Here is a 27,451-nt window from a genome sequence, read left to right on the forward strand (position 1 = left end):
CTGGCTTCTTGTGTACCTTCTGGGTTTGTTTTTTTAATTGAAGGAATCCGCAGTCTGTCATTAATGTTGGAGTATTAATATCCAGGACATAATCTTTTATTCGGTCTATGCACAATTTGTTTTAAATCTGTGACTATTTTACAATGAACGGACAGAGTGATGACGAAAGCAACAGTAGTGGAAAGTCAAGGTCAGTCAGTTTGTGTGTATATTTCACAGAATTCAGTTTACATTGAATGCAATATGTGCTTTCTCTGCCTTTCTAACATTGCTTCCTGTTTTCATTTTTGTAAAATTATTTCTGTCTCTGGTCTATGCCTCTGTCCACTACTATATGTACTTGTATTATTGGTTTGTTGGTGGCACTGTTACAATGCAAACTAACGCGGCTATGCCCTATTTCAACCTGCTGATCAAGGGACCATACTGGTTAAAACAGTGATAACACATTTAGAATTTTGAGGCTACTGTTGTCTGTATATTCCTTGATGCTTTCTGAAGGCTCTAGTGAGGATCTCCTGAAAACGCAAACTACTGGAAGGCATACACGGTCATCATTTTATGCAACACTATTGAAGCAGTTCTTATAAAACAATGTGTACATCAAAAAGTGTGTTGCCTTCAAGAAGCAAAAACTAGGCAGCCTCATAAGAAAGCAAATAAATATCTTTGCAAGAATTAGTAAATTAATCACAAATAGTGTACTGATTAAAATTCTTCTAGATTATTAAATAACCTTGCCAATTGTCTTGAATCCTCTTACCGGCTAGTACATATGATATGTTATTTATTTTGTGATCAGCCATACATATTTCTAAATTGCAAAATTCTATTTTTTAATATCTTGAAACAGCCATTCCGATGATGACTCTGGTTCAGGATCTGGATCTAGCTCTGGAAGCAGTAGCGATGGCAGCAGCAGCCAATCTGGGAGCAGTGATTCGGAAAGTGGCTCAGAGTCTGGTAACCAATCAGACTCTGATTCAGAAAGCTCAGGAGAGGCGAAAACCATCCAGTCAAAGCCACCAAGGTTGGATGGTGCTGAGGTAAATGAGCTAAAGGTTGCACACTGCAATCATAGTGTGCATCCATAAGATGTAACATGACAAAACAAGGGATTTGCAAGTCTGTTATGGGTGTGAACTCTATTATCCAAAGGGAATATCCAAGAATTACCCCCCCCCCCCCCCCCCCCAAAAAAAAATCTGAAAAAACTATTTTGTGTGCATTTCATATGTTTTAAGGCATTGGTGGGTTTTTTGTTTTTTTTTGTTTGTTTTTTTTGGTACATGTGTTTTCTGAAAGCCATTAGTATTCATTCTATGTTGTTCTGATAAACTTATTTGCCTTGTTGGTGATGTAAGTTTGAATGATTGTGACTCTTTTTTATTCTGTTGATGCCAGTGTGCAGTATATTGCAAGATTGCCCCTCTCTCTGTCAGTAGATCAGGAGTTAATGCATTTTTTTCCTCTTTCGTCCAGTTCTGGAAATCAAACCCCAGTATCCTTGCTGTGCAGAGATCTGCTATGCTGAGAAAGCAGCAACAGCAGCAACTGCAGAGGCCACCGGCGTCCTCAAACAGCGGCTCAGAAGAGGTAATCATGTTTTTTTAAGTCTGTTGGCTATTAGCATGCGTGTTTAATTTATAATCACACGCACAAGAAGGTTTGTAGAAAGAGGAAAGAAAAGTGGGCTTCTAACATTACTGCTTAGGATTTTCTATTAAAATGTAACCATAAAATTGTTGCTTTAACACGGTTTTCTTTTTAAGAACTAGCTAAAAGATGTGCCTTACAGGCATTCTATGACAGGTTGCATACAAGCTTTAATTATGCTTAAATGACACACATTACCCTTTAGTCTCATGTGTGCATTATTGGTCGCTCATGACGCCTGCAACAATTCAGGACCTGTATGTGCTGCTTTTATTTAAAAATAAAATGTTGACATCTGAGCTGTGTAAGCGATATTTGTACTGTTTTTATTATTGACCAGGATTCATCTAGCAGTGATAATTCAGATGAGGATTCCTCCAGTGACCACAAGAAAAAACGCAAAGAGTAAGTTTTATTTGTGCTGCTTCTAAAATAAAATGTGCTCAATCTGTCTCCGATTTGTCTAAAATGCTTCTTGGTGCTGGTGTTATTTTCATTCATCAGTCCTTACTTCTAAAATTGGTGCTTTTATTTGATCTTGGCACATGACACTGTTCTTTCAATTAAACTACTCCCCCGCCCCTCCTTAAAAAATGCTAATTTGTTTGAGCATTCATTTCCATAAAATGCACTACGCTTGATCTGCTTAAGTCTTGAAATACCATCTAGTGTGACCCTCTTTCTTGTGGTGGTAACGTCTATAAACACAAAACTTATGTATTTATTTCTTTTTTTACCCTATGGGTTTGCTTGCTCTCCTGGCTTTTGTTCATATTCTGGTGTACAAACTGCTCTTTGCTTACTCATTTTGTCTCCTGGCATGAGGTTTTGTTTGTACTTTTGTATGCTTTGTAATTTCACAAGTGGCTCACTGTATGCGTCTTTGGGTTATTTTTATTGCAAATTATCTTTGTGTATGTAACAAAGATACGCTTAGAATCATAGTCCTCTAGAAATTACTGTTAGATTGAGGGGGGTTGACTTAAAGGCACATAATTTTCTATATATTTATATATTGTCTTGGTAATAGCTTCGAAAGGCACACTAATGGTGTGCTGTAGTGTCGCCCAGGCTCCTCTAGTACTGAATTCACCATACATTTCTTGCTAGGATGTGAGACCGTATCAGGTTGCCTATAATTAATTTTTCCAAAGTCTATATCAGCATTAATGGGTGCTGTGAGTAGGAGACGCTTAAAGCACCTTAACCGCTATCATTTATAATAGTGGTTTTGGTGCAAGAGGCAGTGGGTGTAGTTTCTCCATATTTGGCAAAAACATTTTCGTTGCAGCTGAATCCTGCCTGCCCCATAAATATTTTTGAACGAGGAAGTGAAACAGTGGGGAAGGGGTGTTGGGACGTTTCAGATTTAATCATATTTTTAAAATGGTTTGAGAAAATGGAGGGACTACATCGTAGCCTCCTTGTGCAATTGCCACCTCAATATGCTGTAGTATGGTTATTGAAATCGGCTTATAAACTATCTCCTAGCCTGTTCAACAATAAATCCAAGCTGTCTGCTTTATGTGAAAATAGCCCCAAAATATATGGCAACATACAGCAAGGATATTATTTTCCATGCTATAATTTAGCTGCTTTCCACAGCCATTAATGAGATGGGACATAATAGCATTTCTAGGTGTGTGTGTGTGGGAATCCTGGTTCGTGGGGGGTGCAAGTCCCCTTCTCCCCCCCCCCCCCTTGAGGATTTAACTTTATTTTAAAGTGTGTGAGGTTGAGGCGCGATTGCATGTTGTAACATCTCACCATTTCCGCCCTCTCAATATGTCCAGTGAAGATTGGCAGATGTCCGGCTCAGGTTCTGGTAGTGGCTCTCCAACGTCAAGTTCCAGTTCAGATTCCGACACGGGGGGGGATAGACAGAAAAGCAGCAATAGGGACAGCGAATCTGATTATGAACCGAGCCGTAAAGTTAAGAAAGCTCAAAACAGGTAAGGGGTAGAACTTGATGCTAAGCTTTGCTTTTCATCATTGTGTTTTGTTTCTGAACACAAAGCCAGTTCCAGATTGCAAGCGCAGCTATATCCTACTGTGAGAAATCTATACATATTTGAGAACTGCTTGAGTTCTCTAAAATGTAAACACATGACATCTTTTATTACCTGAATTACACTGAGAGAGAACGGTCAGTGTTGTCATCTGAAATGTGCATATTTGTAAAACTCACTGTTACCAGTAGCATGGACCTGCTGATACCACTGGTTGCCTTGTTTATTGTGGCATTATTAGAACTTTTAACCACATTTCAGAAGATCTCCTCCTTCTCACACTGTTTGCCAATGAAAATACATCAGCACATGAAAGCAAGTTCATTTTTATTCAGACTGCAACTATTGATAAACTTTTTTTTAGCATTAATTTTAGCTTTTATCTTGTTAAACAGGTTTTATATTTTATTTGTTTTAACTGCTGCTGCCTGTTTTTCCCCCTAAGAACATGGGTTATTATTATTGATGGAGGGGAGGAGACAAACTAACTTTGATATGTATTGCCTACCAGCTGGCTTTGCTTGGGTACTTGATGTGACATTATGATTGCAATAGTACTAATGGCTTTCAGTTTGCTATTAATTAAACAGTGATTGTTAACCATGGTTCGGCACCCAAAACTGGTGACTGGCAGAAACATGTCCTTGCAAGCTCCTGGCAACTGCCCACAGTATATTGTTTACGGAGTTATTACGGTCTTCCTCAGTGCTGCAGGGAACCCTTTAACAAGAGTCTAGTAATAACGTTTTATAAAATGTAATGTTTTTATGCAGTGTAATGTTTTATACTGCACTTCAAGAATGGGCCACTGAGCTAATATTCCAATTGCATTGGTTGCCAGGCTTCTGCCATGTGCGTATTTTGGGTCTGTAAGAACCTGTTAATTGGACTGCTTCACTGGAAAGTTTAGAGATACTAGAACGGTTTATGTTCCCATTTAAAAGGGAGCTCTCACTTCTCTGAAAGTTACACCATTAAATGAAACATTGGAAATCACCTATGCTATCATTTTTATTTTATTGGTTTACATTTTTCATGTAATGCTCCATTTACTTTTCAACTTATTTTAACAATTTAGTAAATTACAATCCAGGAAAATACAGGTCAAACATTGTAGATGTGGAGCAGAAATCGAAAATTTTTTCATTTCTCCTCTACCATGTATCCTTTCTCTATGCTGCCTGCCAGGGGCAAAGGACAGAGTTTAGAACAATGACTGGCAGGGACCGAAGATTGGGGCTCCCAGTTGTAAGACTGTATATTTCTACATTTTATCTTATTTTTCAGACCTTCCAAATGCTTTTTTGTTAAATATAAACATAACATTAAAGGAACATTTTGGGCGTCCTTGGCTTTACTGTAAACACTGCCTTTTCTCTGGGAAAAAAAGTGTTTACTGCAAAAAGCCTGCAGGGACTGATTCTACTCACCAGAACAAATACAATAAGCTGTAGTTGTACTGGTGACTATAGTGTCCCTTTAAAATTTAAGGAAGTGACACTTCATATGGATATTTTATTCCTCATATTTGGAAGGATCAATAGTGCCGTCTAGAGGAAGGCTAGGGATCATTGCTTCCTCCTTTTCCAGTAAAGTACATATTTGACCACAAAATTCACTTTTGGATTAAGTATCTAGCATAAATGATGTTTCCACTGTCAACTTCAGTGTTTAGACCTGTATATTAAAGGAGTCAATGGTCCGGAATTGTATTGCTTTGTTAGGTAAAGCTCTGTTTTAATTGATGGGTTGTTATACTCCAAATAAGATGTAGTGTATTATACCAAATCTTGCTGTACAACCTTTTCTTCAAATCTATATTTGTATATTCAGATTATGTGACCAGCAGATAAACCTGTAAAGCAAACACGTTATTCAAAACTTACACAATGGTGGTAGACAGTCAACTGTGTTGCTGCCATATTCTGTGTGCAACTTTTGCCAGCCTTTCTTGTCAGAAGTCACAACTGCATTGTATACTTGTTCACAAGGATAAATTATAATTTTGGAAAGATCCTGTCCGTCTGCTAATGACAGCGGGATCTTCCATATGCTTATAGAGAGTTTCCTTGGTGCATTGCAACCAATAGTTTTGTATCTAAATCTACATATATTTTTTTACGAAGTACATTCATGTTATAAAAGTTGGAATAAAGTGGCACTGTCACCCTTTTTATAAACCGGTTTATAAAATTAATAAGACAAAATTAGTATTGTAATAATGGCATGCACACAGCAAACATTAACATTTATGTAGAATTCCAATTTGTTAATAATGGTTGGTATTTTTATTTTCCTTGCTCTTCAGGTCCAAAGCCAAAAATGGAAAGAAGAGTTCTAGTCAAAAGAAGAGAGAGGCAGATTCATCTGATGATGACGATGACTATGATAAAAGGGCCTCTCGGAGGCAAGCCACTGTTAATGTTAGCTATAAAGAAGATGAAGAGATGAAGACTGATTCTGATGACCTTTTGGAAGTATGCGGGGAAGATGTTCCTCAGCCTGAAGAAGATGAATTTGAAACCATAGAAAGAGTAATGGATTCCCGATTTGCGCGGAAAGGAGGTACAATTGTCTTTGTATATTTTATATATGAGGATTTAGCATTGGATGTTCTATGCTACTCGCAACTGCTAGCCAGGGTTAAATGTTTACCCGCCAGGGCTATATTTTCACTTGCCAGTTAGCCTTCTGTGTGTGTGTGTGTATATGAATGTGTTATATAAAACCCTTTTTAATATAAGCAGAACCACAGTTTTATAGAACATATTCTGATTAGTGTGTTGCTTCCGGTTGTGATTTTGAAATGGATAAACTGTTTGAATACTAGAAGATCTCACATTATAGATCGGTCTACAATTGTAAAATGTTTTTACTTTTGTAGTACAGTATATGGCTGAACTGAACAGAGGAAGCAGCTTAATGAATTATGGGCTGCTTTGGGTAAAAATGTACTTTTTTTGCATTCGGTTTTTGTTCTAATGTGTTCTACTTTTTACAGTTACTGGTGGAACTACGACTATTTATGCAGTGGAGGCAGATGGCGATCCAAATGCTGGGTTTGACAAGACAAAGGAACAAGGAGAGACCCACTATCTAATCAAATGGAAAGGTTGGTCCAGTATCCACAACACTTGGGAAACCGAGGAGACTCTAAAACAGCAGAACGTGAAAGGAATGAAAAAAATGGAAAATTACAAGAAAAAGGAGCAAGAAACAAAAAGATGGTAACTAAAAAGTGCAAAGAAATGTTGATTAGGAAATGTCTAAAATGGTATTTCACAACTATATGATTTGTGGTACAGTCAGCTGCAGATACTAATATATAAACACGTGAAAGGGCTATCAGACAGTAATGCCACATTTGTAATAATACTACATAAAACCATTTACTTCTAGTGAACAGGAAAATTCGGAATTTACTTATGTGTATTTCTATTTTTCAGGTTGAAAGCCGCGTCACCTGAAGATATTGAATACTACAACTGTCAGCAGGAACTCACAGATGATCTTCATAAGCAATACCAGATTGTGGAGAGAATCATAGGTAAATCAGATGCCATTCATTGTATTGTGGTGCTGTGCTAGCCAGTGGGCCTATAAATACAAACAGTAGGTAAAATAATATGCAGACTTGTGTATGACGATACAGTTAAACGTGTCTTTCGGTCATTCCTTCACTGACTTCATTCAGCATGATTCCGGAACTTAAAGCAGACCTGGTACCAGAGAGATGTCTGCCGCGAGTACGAACTGATGGCTTTTGTGATATTGCCAGTCCATGGGGATATAGCTATATTTTATGAATACATTTTAACAATTCGTATATTACTTAAGAATATACATTGTGACCACAATTTTGTTATTTCTTTAACAAACATGTATTTATTTTGCATGATATGACCATTGAACTCTTTTTTTTTTTTTTTTTGCATGACAAAATCCATAAAAAAATGTATGCAAGGAATGAAAGAATACTTTGCAGTTGCCCTTGTGCAGTATGGTTTTCCCAGTTTTAAAATTGCATTTTGTTCCACAGCACATTCAAACCAGAAATCTGCAGCAGGATATCCAGATTATTTTTGCAAATGGCAAGGACTTCCTTATTCTGAGTGCAGTTGGGAGGATGGTGCGCTTATTGCAAGAAAGTTTCAGGCACGCATCGATGAGTACATATGTCGAAATCAATCGAAGACCATTCCTTTCAAGGAGTGCAAGGTAAATAGAAATAGGGAAGACTGTACACTACTGTTTATCTGTTTTTTTTATAATCCCAGGTTTGTCTAAAATGCTGATGTCATGCCCTATGGGACATGATGTCATTTCAGCAAATACTATTACACTTTATACATTGTGCAAGTTGAATTGCTGGGGTTAGTGGAAACCACGTTAAATGATCACAATATTATCTTTACAGGTATTAAAGCAGAGACCGAGATTTGTAGCCTTGAAGAAACAGCCATCCTATATTGGTGGAAGCGACTCGCTCGAGCTAAGGGACTATCAGCTAGATGGTTTAAATTGGCTAGCCCATTCCTGGTGCAAGTAAGGACCTTTTATGTAATTTGTGACATTGTGCATAGTGCAGTAGTGTTTCTAAAATTAGATTAATCAATTCAGATGAAGTCTAAGCTTTGTATCACCTCTATTTTACTGTAAACACGTCTCTGTATTGAAAAGTTGGAGCGCACATATCCCCATCCACTAGACCAGCAGGTTACTTTGGACCCTGGACGATCATATTCTGTCTTACAGAGAATAGAGTGCCACAGAGGCTTATTCCTTTTATAGCTGTAAAACCAGACCATTCACATAGCATGATGCATCCACATGGCGTCGGAGTTGTTAGGTACTTCTACATTTAGAAGTAAATTCACTCATCGGACTCCTATTTGGGCTATATTTAAAGATATGGTTTCTTATTTCAAGTAAACTTGCAAACAAAGATTGAGGGCCATCAATTTTGTTTTTGTGTTTTGTATTTTTTCAGTTTAGCATGTAGAAAAGTAATTTTTCTTTATAGTCCGAAATACATTCGAAGTAACAAACACATGGGAAAAATTGCCCTAGTTGAGTGATTGAAATAATTTTTGTTTTTTGCGTGTATTAACCCCCAACAAATCTTGTAATTTATAAATTTTTATAATTTATATGGACAATCTGATTAGCTCAGACACTCTCTAAAAATAGATGACTTTAAAAATGATAAATTATATTATTTTTGTATTTTCCAGAGGAAATAGTTGTATTCTAGCAGATGAAATGGGTTTGGGAAAAACGATTCAGACCATTTCCTTCTTAAATTATTTATTCCACGAACACCAGCTCTACGGTCCTTTTTTAATAGTCGTTCCACTTTCTACCCTCACATCCTGGCAAAGGGAAATTCAGATCTGGGCACCATTAATGAACGCCGTGGTTTACCTGGGTGACATTAACAGCAGAAATGTGGTAAGTGATTTATGTGCGCTGAAGCAGTCGTTGCTCATCACAAAAAATCCTGAATGTATAGATTGTTTTATCTTCATATATTTGGGGGGGAATATGTAACTTCATTATTTGGTACATTTAGTTTTTATTAAATAATGTGCTATGAATGCATACAAAAAAAATATTTTACCATTTTCCAGGACACCCAAAATAGTCTGATTTTGAGGGGGAGGAGGAGGGGGTTTTTAGTGAAGGGGTTAATATGTATGAAACCATACATTGACACATTGCTTATAAATCTTGGTCCATATACCCTTAATGGTAATATAACAATATATATTTTCATAATGCATATGGTGTACATTTTTTTAACTGATTTTTTTTATTTACAGATCCGCACCCACGAATGGATGCACCCACAAACTAAGAGATTAAAATTCAATATACTTTTAACAACATATGAGATACTGCTAAAGGACAAGGTAACATTTGTGTGTGTGTGTATGTATATAAATATAGTGAGTGTGTAATCTAGTGGACTGAAACGTTGACACTATGTAATCAACTATGTGTGTGTGTATATATATATATATATATATATTATGTGTGAATGTGCATGTTTATCACTTAGCTTTCCCTTGCTTTGCACTGATATGAGGTAGTGGTGAAGTAAATGCTCTGAGGAAATATTCAGCTTTGAGTGTCCCTATTTTATTTTCTGTGAGCAGCCATTTTTTGAGAGTTTTTATAGTTTTCTACAGAGTGTAGTTTTGCAGCACCATCTTGTATATTCTACCTACACAAGTTATAAGCCTGGAGAAAACTTGGTTCTATTAAATTAAGGATGTTACATTTTACTGGAATGTTTTTTTTTTTTTAAATAAATAAATGTAACCCATAAATCTGTGTTGTATAGGAAAAGGAACGGCCGATTATCGGTCTGGCCGATATTCTGTATTTTCAACAATATCGGTATCGGCCGATGATGCAGACCAGGGCCGCTATTAGGGTCCTAGGGGGCCCAGCACACTCTTGCTTATCTTCCCTTCAGCTCCCCTGTCTGAGTCCCGTGGCTGTCAAAGCATTGCCGCGGGTTACCATGGCAACGCTCCACGCGGCACATAAGCCGCGAGAGTTAGAGGAGCTGAAGGGAGCTGCTGGGAAGGTAAGTAGAGTGCTGGGCCCCCCCAAGAAATGCCATATCCCCCCTCACTGGCCAGGTAAGATTGTGTAAAAAAAAAAAATGCCCTCCACCCCCCCTATTTTACACACTTAACGCATTCATTATATACACACTACACAAACACACACTCTGCATCCACTATACACACACACTCTGCATCCACTATACACACACACTCTGCATCCACTATACACGCACACTCTGCATCCACTATACACGCACACACACATTCTGGATATTTTGTGCATTTACCTTAATAAAAAAAAATTCTGCAAAAAATAAACATGTTAAGTTAATAGTAGATTTGTGTGAAATAGTTTAATATTTTTTTTTTTTTTTAAATGGTAACTTACCGATACTCTGAACATTTATCAGCCTGCAAGTTCACAGATTATTGGTATCTGCTCTAAAAAAAAAACCACACAATCAGTCGATCCCTAGTATAGGATTTAAAGTGGTAGCAATCACTTAATGGAAAAAGCATGTATAGTCTTTGCTGAATAAGAAGAATGCGAACGTAAATGGTTAGGTGTATAACAAAAAACTTTTTGCTTTTATGGCAAGATTTGTAAACTTTTTCATGTCATACAAAACGTATAAAGGCTTGAAATGTATGTTTTTAGTTTAAATCCACATTATCACGATCCCTATAAAACAGCAGTTTAATTTTCGGAAGACTGTTCTTAAATAAAAGCAATGTTTATGTATGTGTATGTAAATAGTAACAATTTATTTTTTTCAGTCTTTTTTAGGTGGCGTTAACTGGGCTTTCATAGGAGTTGATGAAGCCCATCGATTAAAAAATGATGATTCTTTGCTGTACAAGTCGTTAATTGATTTTAAATCTAATAATCGTCTTCTGATCACTGGAACTCCGTTGCAGAACTCACTCAAAGAGCTTTGGTCTTTACTTCACTTCATCATGTCTGAAAAGTAAGTTGCTGTCCTCATTAAACATTTAGGCTTTGGTTATGATACATAATTGTTTGATGTACATTTTAGGCCGGCAGAAAGTTTTTGTTTTACATCTCTACCTTATTTGAACAGTCAGTGATTTGTTTTTTTTTCTTCCAAATGTTTATATGTAATACAAATGCATGTATTTATTAACTTTTGTTTAACACTCTGCAGGTTCTCTTCTTGGGAAGACTTTGAAGAGGAACATGGGAAAGGTAGAGAGTATGGTTATGCCAGTCTTCACAAAGAACTTGAGCCATTCCTTCTGAGAAGAGTAAAGAAAGATGTGGAAAAGTCTTTACCCGCTAAAGTAGAACAGATATTGAGGATTGAAATGAGTGCATTGCAGAAACAGTACTACAAGTAAGTGTTTGCCTACACAAATGTCTGAATTAATGTGTTCCTTGCATGACTCCCTTTGTGAATGGCACACTTTATCCCCTCATAATGCGCATTGATCATGCAGAGATTTCCCTGCTATTCCATGAGGTTTTTGCTGTCCCATGGTTTAAAACCGAGCAGCAAAAGGTTAATTAACTAGTTACTTAAATCATCATCACTACAGCTCATTTAGCAAAGGTTTGCTCTCTTACCTGGGTCTCTGGTCAACTGCAAGGCTCCCTGGTGGTCTGGTAATGGGCTTTCAGCTCATGGAGAGCTCCAGAAATGGAATTTGCACAGAATGGACATTAGCCAGTCTGGAGCTCTTGTTCTGGACAGGCTGACACCCCAGTGATGCAGCCGTATGGCAGCAGAGTGGTTAAACTCTGTATGACTAGTAAAACTCTATGCTGGCTCCTTGAGTTCATCAAATTACTGAAGTTGTCATGGTGCTTGGAGCAACCCATTAAGATTTAACCAGTCAGTGGGAAGGCGTTTTAGTTGAGATGAGGCTTGTATTAATAGATGTTGGAAGGGAGATGATGTTTTAAGGAGAACCTGAAAATCAGGAATTTGTTTTTTTGGTGGGGAGGGGAAGAGGAAGGAAAAGGTGCTCTTTAAAAATCTTGAAATGTATTTTGTTTGGAGTGGCTGTAAATTGCATCCAGTTAAGGAGCAACTCACCAGTATTATTTTTTGTGCAATAAAACTTTCAAAGTCTCTAGCGGGTTCTTCTCGCACCAACTGCTTTGTGGCGTTAATCCTCTACTTATCTCTTAGTGGTTCAAATGTACTGGTTTCATGTATAACCAAGGGTGAGAGTACTACTCATTGTCGTTACTTATGCAGTGACAGCTGTCTGTGTCTACCATTTGGAAGCATGTGTTATATTTTAGGATATTTTTCTTTCTCTAGGTGGATTTTGACAAGGAACTATAAGGCCCTTAGCAAGGGTTCAAAGGGCAGTACCTCTGGCTTCTTAAACGTCATGATGGAGCTGAAAAAGTGTTGCAACCATTGCTACCTCATTAAGCCACCAGATGATGAAGAATTCTACAACCGACAAGAAGCTTTACAGGTAACACTTATCCAGAAAGGTGTCACTGCTGTCTATCGTATTCATTTCTTTATAGTGCACTGAGTACGTCTCTGTTAAAACCTATAAGAATCCAATGTAACAATTTAAAGATCAGCTTCTTCTGTTTTTCTTTTTCCAGCATTTAATTAGAAGTAGTGGGAAGTTAATCCTTCTTGATAAATTGTTGCTTCGTTTGAGAGAGCGTGGTAACCGGGTTTTGATCTTCTCTCAAATGGTGCGGATGCTGGACATCCTGGCAGAGTATTTAAAGTCACGGCAATTCCCTTTTCAGGTAAGTTACTACTTTTCATAAGACAAAATACATTTGTAGCTTGAAAAATGGTTGTCTCTTTATTTTGCAATAAATAACTAATAAACCAAATCTTTTTCTTCTAGAGGCTAGATGGTTCGATTAAAGGAGAAATCAGAAAGCAGGCACTGGATCATTTTAATGCTGAGGGATCCGAAGTGAGAAACTTACATTTTTCCCATCTGTCTTATGCACAATTAAGTCATATTTTTACTTGACCAATTGGTCATTTAAGATATAAGTGCAAAATAGGGAATGGTTTGCAGATATCCAATTTTATTCATTTGATTTTGGCTATGTACATGTCGCCAGTGAAATTACATATTCAGTGTTTATTACTGATCTTAATAAGGATTAGATCTGTATCTGTGGACATAGTGACATAATATTAAAAGCTTTCAATACAACCGACACTAATCAGTTATTCGTCGTTTAACAGACACAGTTTTCATTTTTTTTCCCCCTCTTATGAAGAGCGTTTGTAGAACAATACTGTCTTCACTGCTTACTGAACAGACGCTAGGGCTGTAACTCTAATGTCAAGGTGTCTGGGCTGAACCAAGCTTCTTTTTCATTGACAAATGTGTACACACTGAATTTAAGTCTGAGCTTTGCAGAATGTAAATACGGTTTTAATGTTTGCAGGATTTTTGCTTCTTGCTCTCGACCAGAGCTGGAGGTCTTGGAATAAATCTGGCATCTGCAGATACAGTCGTTATTTTTGATTCCGACTGGAACCCCCAGAATGATCTGCAAGCCCAAGCTAGAGCGCACAGAATTGGACAAAAGAAACAGGTACACATTACATTGTGACTCAGAGTTTGACCTTTCATACAACATGAGCTTGCAAGATCACAGTTTATTAATATTCAGTATTTGTTTGTTTCTTAACAGTTCTAGAACAACAGAATTAGCAAGTCTTAGCTTGATAGTCTAAGGCTAAGGATATAATACAGTCCCGGTGATGTTTTTATTTGAAACACTGTAAATGCCATGCGAAAATTTTAATGAAAGTATGTTTTTGGTGTTTAATACACTAGTTTATAAAAGACCAATACAGTCTCTGATTTAACATTTATAAAACCCTAGGTGAATATTTATCGCCTTGTGACCAAGGGCTCCGTAGAGGAAGAGATTATTGAAAGGGCAAAGAAAAAAATGGTTCTAGATCATCTAGTAATTCAACGGATGGACACCACAGGCAAAACTGTGTTACATACTGGATCAACACCTTCAAGGTAGTCACCTTAAAATGAAATTGTCAGTCAATTTTTAATAAAAGCAAACTTTATGCATTAACATATTTAATCGCTGAAATCTCTTATTTTTATTTTTTTCCCGTTTAAGTTCTACACCATTTAATAAAGAAGAACTTGCTGCTATTTTAAAGTTTGGTGCTGAGGAACTTTTTAAAGAGCCTGAAGGAGAAGAGGAAGAACCGCAGGTAAATCAATCATGACAAGTCATTTCACATAACTAACTTTTAAAAGCACTGCAATAAATGTGTTCATTAAATAGAGACTGAAAAATTAAAAACATTATACATTCACTCTCGTTACACAGGAAATGGACATTGATGAAATCTTGAACAGAGCAGAGACACGAGAAAATGAAGGAGGCCCGTTAACGGTTGGGGATGAGTTACTTTCCCAATTTAAGGTATTGTTTATTACATTATCTTGCTTTTTTGTGCACAATTTCGATTTCCACAAAATCCGACTCACACTTTTAAAAGATGTTATTCTCTACTTGCTCAATAAATAATTGTTTTTATTATAAATATGCTCAGGATACGACAAAACCCATTGCAAAAAAAAGGGTTAATCTGGATTAAATGTTATGATTACACTTTTCGTCATTATTTTACATGAATCATTTGCAAAGCAGAACAAAGGTTTCATTCTAAGAAAATATTTAATTTCACCTTTCATTTTGTTTGGCCTGTAATGTGCTAATGCCATCTCACAAAATATAATATTTTTCCTCAAGGTTGCTAATTTTTCAACTATGGAAGATGATGACATTGTGGAACCTGAACGGAACATAAAATCCTGGGAAGATATTATTCCTAATGACCAGAGGAGGCGAATGGAAGAAGAAGAAAGACAGAAAGAGCTGCAGGAAATTTATCTTCTCCCGAGAATGAGGAACTGTGCAAAGCAAGTGAGTTTAAGCTTTTTACAATTTACAACTTTAATCTTTGGAGAACGTTACAACCTCCATTCCAAAATAATGGCCTCTTGTGTGGCTTTAGACATCCCCTACTACTTTCATTAAGGTCCACACAAATAAGACAAGGGATAAAAACATTGGTTTCTCAGTCCGCTTTAAGGAGTTAAAGCCTAGTTATGCTGTGCGTCCGTTTTGATTATATGTGATCAATGTTGGTTAGAGCAAGGTGTCTTAAAGTGTAAAGACGTTCTTTTGTCTCCATGTAACTGATGTTCGGTGAGATTACGTGCAAATATATATTGTTGTCCCACTTAGTAACTTCATTTTAGTACAGTCAAATTGCACTACTTCAAGTACTTCCTTTCCACAATGCTAATTTCGATTTGAGATATCTAACAAATCATGTTTTTCTGATTCCAAGTGTGGTATAATTAGTACCATTAAGGTGGGTTATAGCTTTTTGCTAGTTTCCAAGTAAATCTTGGGGTGTAGGTTGTAAGTATTTCAGTAGTTGGATGTTCTTTCCAATTATGACAAAATAATTTGATTTTCCATGTTACAGCTAGCAGAATATGGAGTAAATGGCTACACACTTGCTCTTGTTTGTGGCCTTTCGGATGTGTCTCATCATTCAGTTTATTACCCTGCTGAGCATGTACTCCATATTCTGATAAAACAAGTTGAATCTTACATTTAGATTTTTATGATTTCTGTTTATAGGCAAGTTTTAATGGAAGTGAAGGTCGACGCAGTAGAAATAGAAGATATTCTGGATCTGACAGTGATTCAATGTCGGATCGAAAGAGACCAAAAAAACGTGGTCGGCCCAGGACTATTCCAAGAGAGAACATTAAAGGCTTTAGTGATGCTGAGATACGGAGGTAAATTTTGAATTTTTTTTTTTTTATAACTTATAAAGTTATTCAAATGGCTATAAGGTGCAATTGAGAGAAGTAAAATACAATTTGCACAAGTAAACTATCTTTTTTTTTTTTATCCTTCTAGATTTATCAAGAGTTACAAAAAGTTTGGGGGTCCACTTGAAAGGTAGGAATTAATTTCAAAATCTGCAGATTTCAGATATACATTTACTTTTTATTACAAAGTCTATGTATGTTTTAGCTACACTTTGAAACCATCCCTTTGCAAAAATACACAAAGTTTTTGGTTTTTTTTTTTTGTAGGTTAGATGCAATAGCTCGAGATGCCGAACTGGTGGATAAATCTGAAACAGACCTCCGCCGACTGGGAGAACTGGTACACAGCGGTTGCGTTAAAGCACTGAGGGATAGCTCTTCTGGCACAGAAAGAAGTGGTGTGTTACATGACAAAAAAAAACTTTCCTCTGCCTCCTATTCCCTCAGTCCATTATTCTCATGCATATCACTAGTTAATAGCTTGCATTCAATCTCTTTACCATTACAAGCTCAAGGCACATACAGTTTAGTGTGTTTGGTTTTTCTGGTTTATATTTCCATAAATGTCTTAATCCTTTGACAAGATATTTTCTATTCTAGTGAGATATAAAAATATGTATTGTGCTCGCAGTAAACAAGTCATGTGGTCACCAAGCATCGCAGCCAAAAAAAATAAAAAATCTCACGTCCACAAATGTACTTATTGGGACCTCTCAGCTGACGCTCATTCTGAGATTATATATTATATATAAAACAAAAATAGTAATGCACTCCACCTTCCTTGATGTACTTGCCAGGTGCTTATCAGCAAACGGATACAGACAAAAGTACAAGATAGCACCCCAGGGACTTCCAAGTCGAATGAATAAAACTTAGTTTTTATTGGCGCAAAAAAAATCAACGCTTCAGTCTTCCTGATGAAAGTCTGTGATACAGACTGAAACGTTGATTTTTATTTTGAGCTAATAAAAGCTACGTTTTATTCATTCGACTTGGAAGTCCCTCGAGTGCTATCTTGTACTTTTGGCTATATATATATATATATATACACTGTTCTGCAATCTTAGTTTAGGAGCTCAATGAAGAATCTTACCTTTTCTTGGACAGATTATTACATTTAATAAAATGCAGATAACATTTTATGTCTTCATTCAAGGGGGAAGACGTGGGAAAATGAAGGGTCCAACATTCCGTATCTCAGGGGTACAAGTTAATGCCAAGCTTGTCAGTTCTCACGAAGAAGAGTTGGCTCCTCTGCATAAATCTATTCCTTTGGATCCTGAGGAGAGAAAAAGGTATGTTGACTAGGTGACCGGCATGATGAAAAGTGTGGCTACGTGAATTGATTAAATATATGGTCCTTGTTTGGCCAGTAAAGTGCATTTATTTTCACCAGGCGCCTAACTGCATGTATTTCTGAATGATTAGTCCGGAATGACTAAACTGGTAAATTGTGAAGGTATATTCTCAATTATTTTTTTTTAAAGGTATTTTATGTCATGCCACACCAAAGCCGCTCACTTTGATATTGACTGGGGCAAAGAAGATGACTCTAATCTTTTAATTGGCATCTATGAATATGGATATGGCAGCTGGGAGATGATTAAAATGGATCCTGACCTCAACTTAACACAAAAGGTATATCTAGTCAAAACTGTTTTTAATTATTTTATTAACCTTTTCAGCCTTTCACTGCATTTTAATTCCTGCTGCCTGCTACACTTTGTGTGGTAATGGTTTGTCTAATTGTCCTCCGTTTTTTGGGGGAGAGGGGGAATTCTCCAATTTCAAATCTCTCTATTTTGTTCTACTAGCTCTCCTCTTCAATTATCTTTCTGTCATCTATTGCATGTGCATGGCCAGCTCACCCTCCTTGGCCACTCAGCTTTTGTTTTTAAACATACAAATAAGCTTTGGTGCAAGGTTTACTAGTGCCACCCCAAGTTTAATTAATGTAAAATAACAAACTTCAGTTTGTCAAAAAACAGTGGCCCAAAGTGAGAGACAATCCAACTTATACGTACTACCACCCTTTGGTAATTCACTTATTTCACTTTACAGCATTGTACATGGACAAAGTGTGGTTGGCCAAAACCTTTTTGTTGTATTACTTCTGTTAAATTGGATTGCAATGTGTACGGGAATCGGGCATTGTCTCCCTCATTGCAAGACATTATCTGTAGAGGCGCCAACATTCTCACAGGACCTTCCATAGACACTAATACTGTAATGTACATCACTGACGTAGCCCCCAGGGTGATGAAGAGTGATGAGCTGAAGAATGAAGATGGCTGTGCCCACGAAGGACAGCTTGAAGCAAGTATAACTTGCCTGTGCCACACACCTTGACCACTGCAACCCAAGTGGCGATATCACTATTGAGGGTCTTAGGGAAATGTGCAAAGACTGCCAAAAATGGCATGCACTTTAATATTCTATAACGATAGGTCAATTAACTGCGTATAAAAGAGGTTCTTTATGTCCCAATGAAACTTTGCATTTGCGAATACTGATCTGCTAACAAATAATTGTTTTCTTGGAGTTATGTCTTTCAGAGGAATTTTATTATATGTATATTTTAATTGTCTCTAGATTTTACCCGATGATCCAGATAAAAAGCCCCAGGCCAAGCAGTTACAAACAAGGGCAGACTACCTCATTAAACTTCTTAGTAAGGATTTAGCAAAGAAAGAAGCACAAAGACTTTCGGGAGGGGTAAGTACTTAACATTCCAAAATGTATTTCCATTTAAGGTGTTTTTGTTTTTTTGGTGCACAGTAGATATATTATGGGATGCTTATGCTAACTTTCTGTAGTATTTTCAATTATATATGTTTAAATGTATTCAGTAAATGTTTTTACTTATTTTTTTTTAGGGAAGTTCAAAAAGAAGAAAAACAAGAACAAAAAAGAGCAAAATGGCTAAGCCCATAAAAGTTAAGGAAGAAATAAAAAGTGAATCGTCCCCTCCTAGTTCAGAAAAGTCAGATGAGGATGACAAGGTAAGGAATCTACAAAGGAGACCAGTTATAATACTAGCAATATATTGAGTTTAGAAATCTATACGTCAATGAAGGATATTAAGGAGCAAAAAGATTCACAAATGTCAGGCCCCTCTAGCTTCTAAATGGTGCCCGACGTATCAAAGCAAATTATTATCCTTATGTAATTTTTAAAGAACTGTCTTGGATAGACTAATCTTTTAATAATCTTAGCAATCCGTTACAACTTCTGGCTCTGTCCACAGGGATACTCAGTGTAGCGAAGAGCTGATATTCCACAGGTTATCTCCACTTAAAATCCCAGAGAGGCTGAGGAACAAGTATTATGAATCCATAAAGCAATAATTACAGCAGGCAAGACAATCCACGAATATCCCAATATAAATCCCAATGACTGTACGACACACAGCATCAGGAGCAGCACTGAACTTTTAATCACTCAACCTTCTTTTAAAGCTTTCTCCCATGCAAGGGAGGGATTCACCTTAATTATACTGTACACCAATCATACATGAGTTGTCACCCACACATCCCCTCCCCTTAGTATGACTCATAATCCCATTATGCAGGACACAGTTCCCCTTGTTTTCTGGATGTACCCCTAAACATAGGGATACCCGTTTAAATGTTACATCCCCCGGTAGCACTGATCTGGGTGAGTGACATATTCAAAAATCACCCAGATCGGACCAGGGGTTCGGGAAATTCCTGGAGGTAGTAAAAAGACCGACTGCGGTGGAGGTAACAGCCGAAATTGGTTCCATACATTTTGGCCGTGTGGTCGGTCACAGAAAAAGGGAATAAAATGCACGAACGGCTTGGGTTATGGAGCCTGGGGAGGATTCGGATAAACTCCCTTGTTCGTTGGGTTCTTTCTACCGAACGGTGAGCCGTTCAGTAGTTTCTACACAAATTGATGGCAGTGTGGAGGTTTCAGCTGTGTTTGCCTAGACGAGTGTCCGATTTGGGTTCTAGACACTCAACGGCAAAACACAGCTGTTCGGGAGTTTAAGATGGCCGCGGCCACCCAGAGGACAAAGCCCACACTGCACTGATTGCCAATTACCCGTTTGCAACATTGTTGCGAACGGTAATTGGAGGCACACTTATTCCTGGGGTGGTCTGATTGTTCGGTAGTTTCACTCGCATAATAACTGGAGTGATTTTACCGAACAATCAGACGAATGCTGCATACAACATACATACGGCAAAATTAACCGAAAGCATATGAACACACATAATTTTGAGGACCGCCCAATGCCATCCGCTAAACTCAGCATGTGCCTTTCCCAGCAATCTTTGCAATCTGCCCGGCACACAGAGGGTACCAGGGTGGGTACATGCTCCTACAGAATGTCTATACAGTTAAAGTCTGCAATGAAATTAAATTGGTCTGCTCGTCTCTAAGCTTCCTGGCAGTTTGATTAACACAAAATGCGCAGAAAATGATTAGATTAAATGTGGATGCTACTCACGGTACTATTTAGTGCAAGGGTAGGCCACCAGCCTTTCAACTACAAACTACATATCCATTATCTTCTGTTTTGTATGAGTGCTGTTGGAGTTTTAGTCTGTCAGTAGCTGGAGGGTGCAGTTTCCCCACTCTTAAGAGTCCTGCATTTAAAAATAGAATGCTGGGTTGAAAATTCTTTTTATTGGAGTGCAATTCTAATTTAGGAGGACAGTGCCTCTCCGAAAACACACAATAAGAAAATTAAACTTGAGAAAGACACAGAGGAGATAATAGAGCCTGAAGTAATCGTGAAGAAAGAACCAGAGGAAAAGACAGAAGTAAAAGAAAGCAAAAAAGAGCTGAAGAAAGAGAAGAGAGAACGAGAAGAAAAGAGGGACTCGAGTGAAAAAGAAAGCAAAGACAAGAAAGAAACAAAAATTAAAGAGCCAGTCAAAGAAGAAAAAGTAAGTAATGGGCCATTAACTTTCTTATTTAAGAACATGACATAACAGACCAACATGATAACGACTAATGTATTTTTTTCTTTCTTTATTGAATAATGATATTGTAAAACAGTGAAAATTTTATGCTGATTTTTTTTTTTTGCAAAACTAGGTTATTGAAGTTAAACCTGAAAAAAATAAGAATATATCTGATGAAACCCCGGTTCATATCACTGCCAGTAGTGAACCCGTACCGATTTCAGAGGAAGCAGAAGAACTAGATCAAAAGACGTTCAGTGTTGTAAGTAGGATTTGTATTATTTTTTGCATCTGCTAATACGTACTATGCCCTGTCTGGGATAGTAGTTATAATATCAGGTAAAATGCTTTACATTGTGTGGCATGATCTAGTATTATCAACTAGTAATAACCATAAGATTTCAAATTATTTTTTACATATTTTGTTAGTCTAAAGAGAAGCACTATCTTTAGTGGTTATGTTGCCAGGACTGTTCCTCCAGTGTCACCCATCTATATCTACCATGGTCTTTGCTCCTGTTGATGTTTGCAAATTAATTTCCCCTTTCCAGAAAAGCAGCTTGGTTCTCTTTAGTGGGTGCTTGATAAACATCTGGTTTAACTCCACAATACTCATAGTTGAGAGACCTAGTATTTTTTTTTTTTTTATTCCTACCAATCTTGATAGCCATGTTCTATTATCTGTTTAAATTTCCAATTTGGCAAGGAGGCCAATGTTATTCAATAGGAATTCAAGGTGAATTCATATTGAGTTGTCATATTTTAGTTCAAAATAGTTTTGCTGAAAACATTGCTGGTACGTAGTTTTAAGCATGATGGCCGTTTTGCTTACATATTTATGGTTTCTTTTTTGCTAGTGTAAAGAAAGAATGAGGCCTGTCAAAGCTGCATTAAAACAGCTGGACCGACCCGAAAAGGGATTATCTGAGAGAGAACAACTCGAGCACACCAGGCAGTGCCTGATCAAAATCGGGGATCACATCACGGAGTGCTTAAAAGAGTACTCCAATCCTGAACTTATAAAACAGTGGAGAAAGTAAGTTTTGCATAGATTTTCTGAATCTGAAATTATCACTGCTATATTTTAGTTATCAAACCTAAAGGTTGCTTTTACTTCCCAGAATATTTAGGTTTCCTTAGCACCTATATCGTAGAGTTACTATAACCCTTTGGAAAGGGGGGACCTTTCTGGTTTAATATGCCCTATTGGACACTCTGGGAAGCGTTCTCCTTCTCATTTGGCAGTGAAACGTGGAAATATAATGTTTTACTCAATTTGAATCCAGCACCAGGCAAATCTCCCAGTACTGCTCTTCTATGCCTTCCTCTGACATCACTGGGGCCATGTGCAGTCCAATCACAAACCTCTCATACAGAAGCCTGTGATTGGACCATTTCGCTGGCTCGGCGCATGCATGCTCTTTGCCTACAAGGGGAAGTCTGCTTGTCGCGTGTAGTGCACACTAACAGACGTTAAATATGCACAGAATTGACATTAGGCAGGTTGGAATAGAGTTCTGGGCTGCCAATGTCACGTGTGCTGCAGGTGGAACTAGCCCCAGCACACAATTAAGAATATCTCTGTAATACTGCACATACTGACTCCTACCACCATGACCAGTTAAAATCACTGAAGTGGTTATAGTAGTTGGAGTAAGCAAATGTATCTGTGATTTCTTAAAAAGAAAATAAAATCTGGAAATTCATACCACTGCGTTTACCTATTCTGGCACTTCCATCTTTGCTTCCTGTCAATGAGCACTGCAAACAATTTTGCACTGGGCATTGAGCAGAAATAGAATGAGAAACAAACATTTGGAGGATCTGTTAAAGACCACTTGGCTCTCCACACGGCTCAAAAGGTTTTATTGTGTGTGTGTTTGAATGCGCATTCGGCACATGTTGGTATAATTTTTACACTGAAACACTTTGCTTATTAAATATTTCCAGCGGTTCTGAGCTTGTTTCTTCCTAGCTTATGTATTTAAATGATATACATATGATTTGAGAGCTTCCTCCCCCCTTTCCTAGTACGTCATGTGTCTGTTCAGCCCGATACGTCTACTTCCATGTGGCCTTGCTCTCTTTTTAAGTGTTCTTGATGTGTTTGAAGGTGATAGTTTGATAGATGATAAAATAAATCTCACTTCAGATACATTTATTTACCACCGTAGAATTGTCCCTTTTAATAGCTAAGAGCCCTAATTAAATTGAACCTGTCACCTTATTAGAAATTTACCGTATTGGTATAATTTAATCTGTGTGTAGTTTCCTGTTTCAATGCTTTGTTATAGTTTTTAAAATATGTAGTTTAGATGTTATAGAAATTTCACCAAAATGTTCCCTTTTCTTGTAGAAATTTATGGATCTTTGTATCAAAGTTCACTGAATTTGATGCCAGAAAGCTGCACAAATTATACAAACATGCTATCAAAAAACGCCAAGAATCTCAGGTAACAATGGTAGGTTTTGATTTGTCAGGTTAAAAGAACATTCTTAAGCAGCAAAATCACATCTTGTTTATTGATTTTGGAGCCTAGATTATTCAGCCCCTGCAGAAGTGCATTTGAAAACCATGCTGTTTTTTTGCAATTCTCACATATCCATTGACTGTCAGGACTCCAGTTTAATAAAACAATTTTAAATGAAATATCAGCATGCAGAGTATACGGACATCGGATAACGCGTGTGTTTAAAGCTCCTATGTGGGATGCATTGATTTCAGCGCTTCTCATAGAAAAGCGTATTGCTCAATTGGTTTTAATGACATACTTACAGCTAGATATACATAGATACATAAACAAGTGTTGTTTTCTTATTTATTATGAAGAGGGCCCATTCATCTAAATACATGCATTGACACCGCAGAGAAATCCAATTTCTGTAGTGATGCTGTAAAGAGTGAGCATTCTCATGGCTAATGCAGGAGGTTTTCTTCCTAATCACCCTGTGTAATATTTCATCTTTATTACTTTTGTATATCTACAATGGTTAGTTTGAGTAACAAAAAAACATATATTATGTATTTTTTTTCCCAGCACAATGATCAGAATATTAGCAGCACTGTGAACACAGTCATACGACATCCTGGTGAGTTCTGTTTTCTTGTTTGTTTTTTCTTTGCTTTTTATATCTTTTGTATATTCTGCTCAGTTGATTGCTACTTTAAGAGTAAAGATGACTTTTACCTGTAACTTTGAGGTGGCCAAACAGCCAGAAAATATTAAATATTCAGCGTTATCTACATCTGTTTGAATGACATTTTACTGATTATGAATATAAAAACTCTTTTTAAATGCAGTGGGAAAAAAATCCAGACCTGTTTCTAAAACCACTTTATGGCAGCAACTTTTTTAGGATTTTTAAATGTAAAATTCCTCATAATGTTGGCAAACGTTTTCAGATGAAACTCCATGTGAATTCCCTTCTTCTCTGAAATGTAGTCTTGTAAGGTGTGGAGTCTTATTTGAGACATTTAGGTTTTTTGTGGGGATCAATTCTAGTTACTAAGGATACGCATACTGCATGGTTATCTGCCGTGAAGCCTATAAAGCATTTATATTTGTATGGAACACTAGTTTTAAAGGCAAATTTCTATCATCTTTATTTTTGGACCTTTTTTTTTTTTTTTTCTTTTTTCAGAAGTAGAAAGGCTAAAGGAGAATACCAACCACGATGATAGCAGCAGCAGAGATAGTTACTCCTCGGACAGAAATGCATCACAGTATCATGATCATCATCATAAAGAACGACACCAGAATGATTCTTATAAGAAGAGTGAGTCTAGGAAAAGACCATATTCAAGCTTCAGCAATGGGAAAGACCACCGAGACTGGGATCACCACTACAAGCAGGACAGGTTTGGTTATATTTCTTAATATTAATTATAGAACGTGCACTGTATGTAATCTTGTTGGTTTCTCATTTTGTAAAAAAGTTAGCATTATTTCAGCATTTATATATAGCATATATTATGTAGCAATTGTAGAAAGTGAATATTTAGAGCAGGGCTGCCCAACAGGTAAATCCCCAGATGCTGTAGAACTAAAACTCCCATGATGCTTTGCATGCCCTTAGAATGACAAAGCGTCATGGGAGTTGTAGTTATACAACATCTTGGGGTCAACCTGTTGGGCAACCCTGATTTAGAGCAAGGAATCCCTGCTCACACAAGCTTGCAATCTATGAGATTCAAATTATTGGACTGTATTGTATCTAATTCACACTTTACTTGCTCAAGGAGACTCCTGTTCCATTTCTGTCAAAAACGGTTTCTTTGGTTGTTACATGTTAATTTTGGAACGTCCCACTTAGTGACCAAAATATTTGTGTGGATCCTTAGAGGCAGCCATCAGATTTCATTGTACAATGCTGAGTTGGAAAAATCTGCTTATGTGAATTTGTGAAATATCGCTTACAATTTAAAGTTAGGAATAGGCAACATGTAGATCCTTAAATGGTGTTTTAACTGCAATTCCCATGATGCATTGCCATTTTAAAACCCAGCAAAGCATCACAGAAATGTTCTGCAATATTTACGGCTCTACCTTATGGTCATCCTTGATTTAAAAACATGCAAATAGTATTAGTACTCAAAGGAACACTTTAGCGTTAGGAATACAAATATGTATTCTTTACGCTGTAGAGCCCTAGTCACCGTTAATTAACCATTTATTTGCTTACCTTAATCCAGTGCCGGGCTCCTCGGTGCTGGTGACCTCTCCTCCTCCATCGCCGAATGCGCATTCAAACCCACCCATAGGAAAGCATTACTCAATGCTTTCCTATGGGGATCATATTTGACGCTGGACTCCATGAACACGTCCAGCGTCAGATAAGTGCGATTTACTCTGTGTAAATCGTGGAAACAGCCTCTAGTGGCTGTCAGGAAGACAGCCACTAGAGGCTGGATTAACCCTCCAGTGTAAACATAGCCGTTTCTCTGAAACGGCTATGTTTTCATCTGCAGGGTTAAATCTAGGGGGATCTGGCACCCAGACCACTTCATTGAGCTAAAGTGGTCTGGGTGCCTATAGTGGTCCTTTAACTAAAACGTAACATTGGTAAATGTTCAGAATCCCTGAACAGTTGGAAACAACTGATTACTTTTGAATGTATTGTCTTGTATTTTTTTTTTTTTTTTAATAACATTTTAGTGTTTTCAGCATGTTCTTACTAAAATTGATTTGTTTTGCTTGTGTGTGTGTGTGTGTGTGTAGGTATCACAGTGAAAGTAAACACAGAAAATTGGACGACCACAGGAGCAGAGATCATAGGTCAAATATGGAAGGCAGTTTGAAAGATCGGTCTCATTCTGACCACCGATCCCATTCTGATCACCGTTCACATTCAGACCACCGCTCCAGTTCCGATTACAGTCATTCTAAATCTTCCAGGGATTATCGGTACCATTCAGACTGGCAGACGGAACATCGGGCCTCTGGTAGCGCACCACGGTCCCCTTTGGACCAGAGGTCTCCTTATGACTCACGGTCTCCCTTGGGGCGCAGGTCACCCTTTGATTGTTCGTCTGATCACAAAAGCACCCCAGAACATATATGGAGCGGAAGGAAAACATAACACGAGGATGGGTGTCCTGAACTTGACTTTTGCCATATTGAGTAAAATATCACAGTGATTGCCTTACATGACTTGAAAGAAATGGACTAGATCTGCAGTGTGTCGCAGACATTGTTACTACTTTCTAGAATGCAAGGTCTATTATCACAACAGAACAGAGAATATTTTTGTACTTAAGGTATATGCTGCACTGCTGCAAATGTGGCATTTTTTTTTTTAAGAAATAGAAGATGTTTACTATTTCGGAGACCTCAGCACTGCCCATTTAGACTGAATTTTAATTAAAAGAAAAAAATAATAAAAAAAAAAAATACAAAATTGTTCACATCAGATATCCATGAACTGTAAATTAACTCTGTTAACCTACGATCATGTTTCATTGGAGGGAGCGATTTCTTGGAAAATGCTCTCAAAGACTTGGTTGACTATCCAAAGCTATTTGTTTACATTGTACACTGCAACCACCTTGCCGCTTCTCATCATATGCTTGAATATTTAAATCCTGTACCTAACCTGTAAAATAGCAAGTTTCTTTACTGTGATCAATTGTAATGTTTTTTTATTTTTACAAAGTAAACTGCTGTAAATTATTGTAAATTAATTAAATGAACAATTCTTCCTTTCTCAGGCTTTCTTTGACTGTTCCTTTCCCCACCAACTCAGGCATTCTCGACAAGTATGGAATTATGTATATACATGACACTTTTTTTTTATATATATAAATGGTTTTGATGGAATCACTGTTAAGAATGTAAAAAAAAATAGGGAAAGGGAACATGAATTCCATTTGTATGTCTTGCAGTGTTCCTCTTTATACTTTATTAGAATTGTTTTGATTTTT

General features: G+C 37.2%; 1 protein-coding gene across 3 annotated transcripts; it reads left to right on the top strand.

Annotated features, from left to right (window-relative positions):
• On the top strand, positions 1–27,233 carry CHD1 (chromodomain helicase DNA binding protein 1). Of its 3 annotated transcripts, none has more exons than XM_063453666.1 (36): positions 1–190; positions 854–1,046; positions 1,483–1,596; positions 1,997–2,061; positions 3,450–3,608; positions 5,974–6,230; positions 6,667–6,892; positions 7,112–7,212; positions 7,705–7,883; positions 8,083–8,210; positions 8,900–9,116; positions 9,488–9,577; positions 11,021–11,211; positions 11,410–11,598; positions 12,532–12,694; positions 12,834–12,986; positions 13,091–13,162; positions 13,650–13,799; positions 14,094–14,242; positions 14,352–14,448; positions 14,568–14,663; positions 14,994–15,167; positions 15,897–16,057; positions 16,182–16,223; positions 16,361–16,491; positions 17,250–17,388; positions 17,581–17,731; positions 18,686–18,808; positions 18,970–19,095; positions 20,773–21,012; positions 21,164–21,292; positions 21,888–22,066; positions 23,387–23,492; positions 24,069–24,120; positions 24,673–24,889; positions 26,250–27,233. In XM_063453666.1, the coding sequence occupies exons 1-36, from the start codon at positions 144–146 to the stop codon at positions 26,608–26,610; spliced, it is 5,367 nt and encodes a 1,788-aa protein (XP_063309736.1). In that variant the 5' UTR covers positions 1–143; the 3' UTR covers positions 26,611–27,233. The 3 variants fall into 3 exon arrangements, with proteins under 3 accessions (XP_063309736.1, XP_063309737.1, XP_063309738.1); XM_063453667.1 differs by having other exon boundaries at positions 23,387–23,483; XM_063453668.1 differs by lacking the exon at positions 3,450–3,608.
• The last annotated feature ends 218 nt before the right edge of the window (positions 27,234–27,451 follow it).

Source organism: Pelobates fuscus, chromosome 5, assembly GCF_036172605.1.
Source record: "Pelobates fuscus isolate aPelFus1 chromosome 5, aPelFus1.pri, whole genome shotgun sequence".
Lineage (NCBI taxonomy): Eukaryota > Metazoa > Chordata > Amphibia > Anura > Pelobatidae > Pelobates > Pelobates fuscus.

What these genes read in the sequence shown, in the direction of transcription:
- CHD1 (XM_063453666.1), top strand. Translation starts at nt 144, where the DNA reads ATGAACGGACAGAGTGATGACGAAAGCAACAGTAGTGGAAAGTCAAG. An exon ending in CTAGCCCATTCCTGGTGCAA is followed by an intron (nt 8,211 to 8,899) that starts GTAAGGACCTTT and finishes TGTATTTTCCAG; the next exon opens with AGGAAATAGTTGTATTCTAG. An exon ending in TGAGGAACTGTGCAAAGCAA is followed by an intron (nt 15,168 to 15,896) that starts GTGAGTTTAAGC and finishes TTCTGTTTATAG; the next exon opens with GCAAGTTTTAATGGAAGTGA.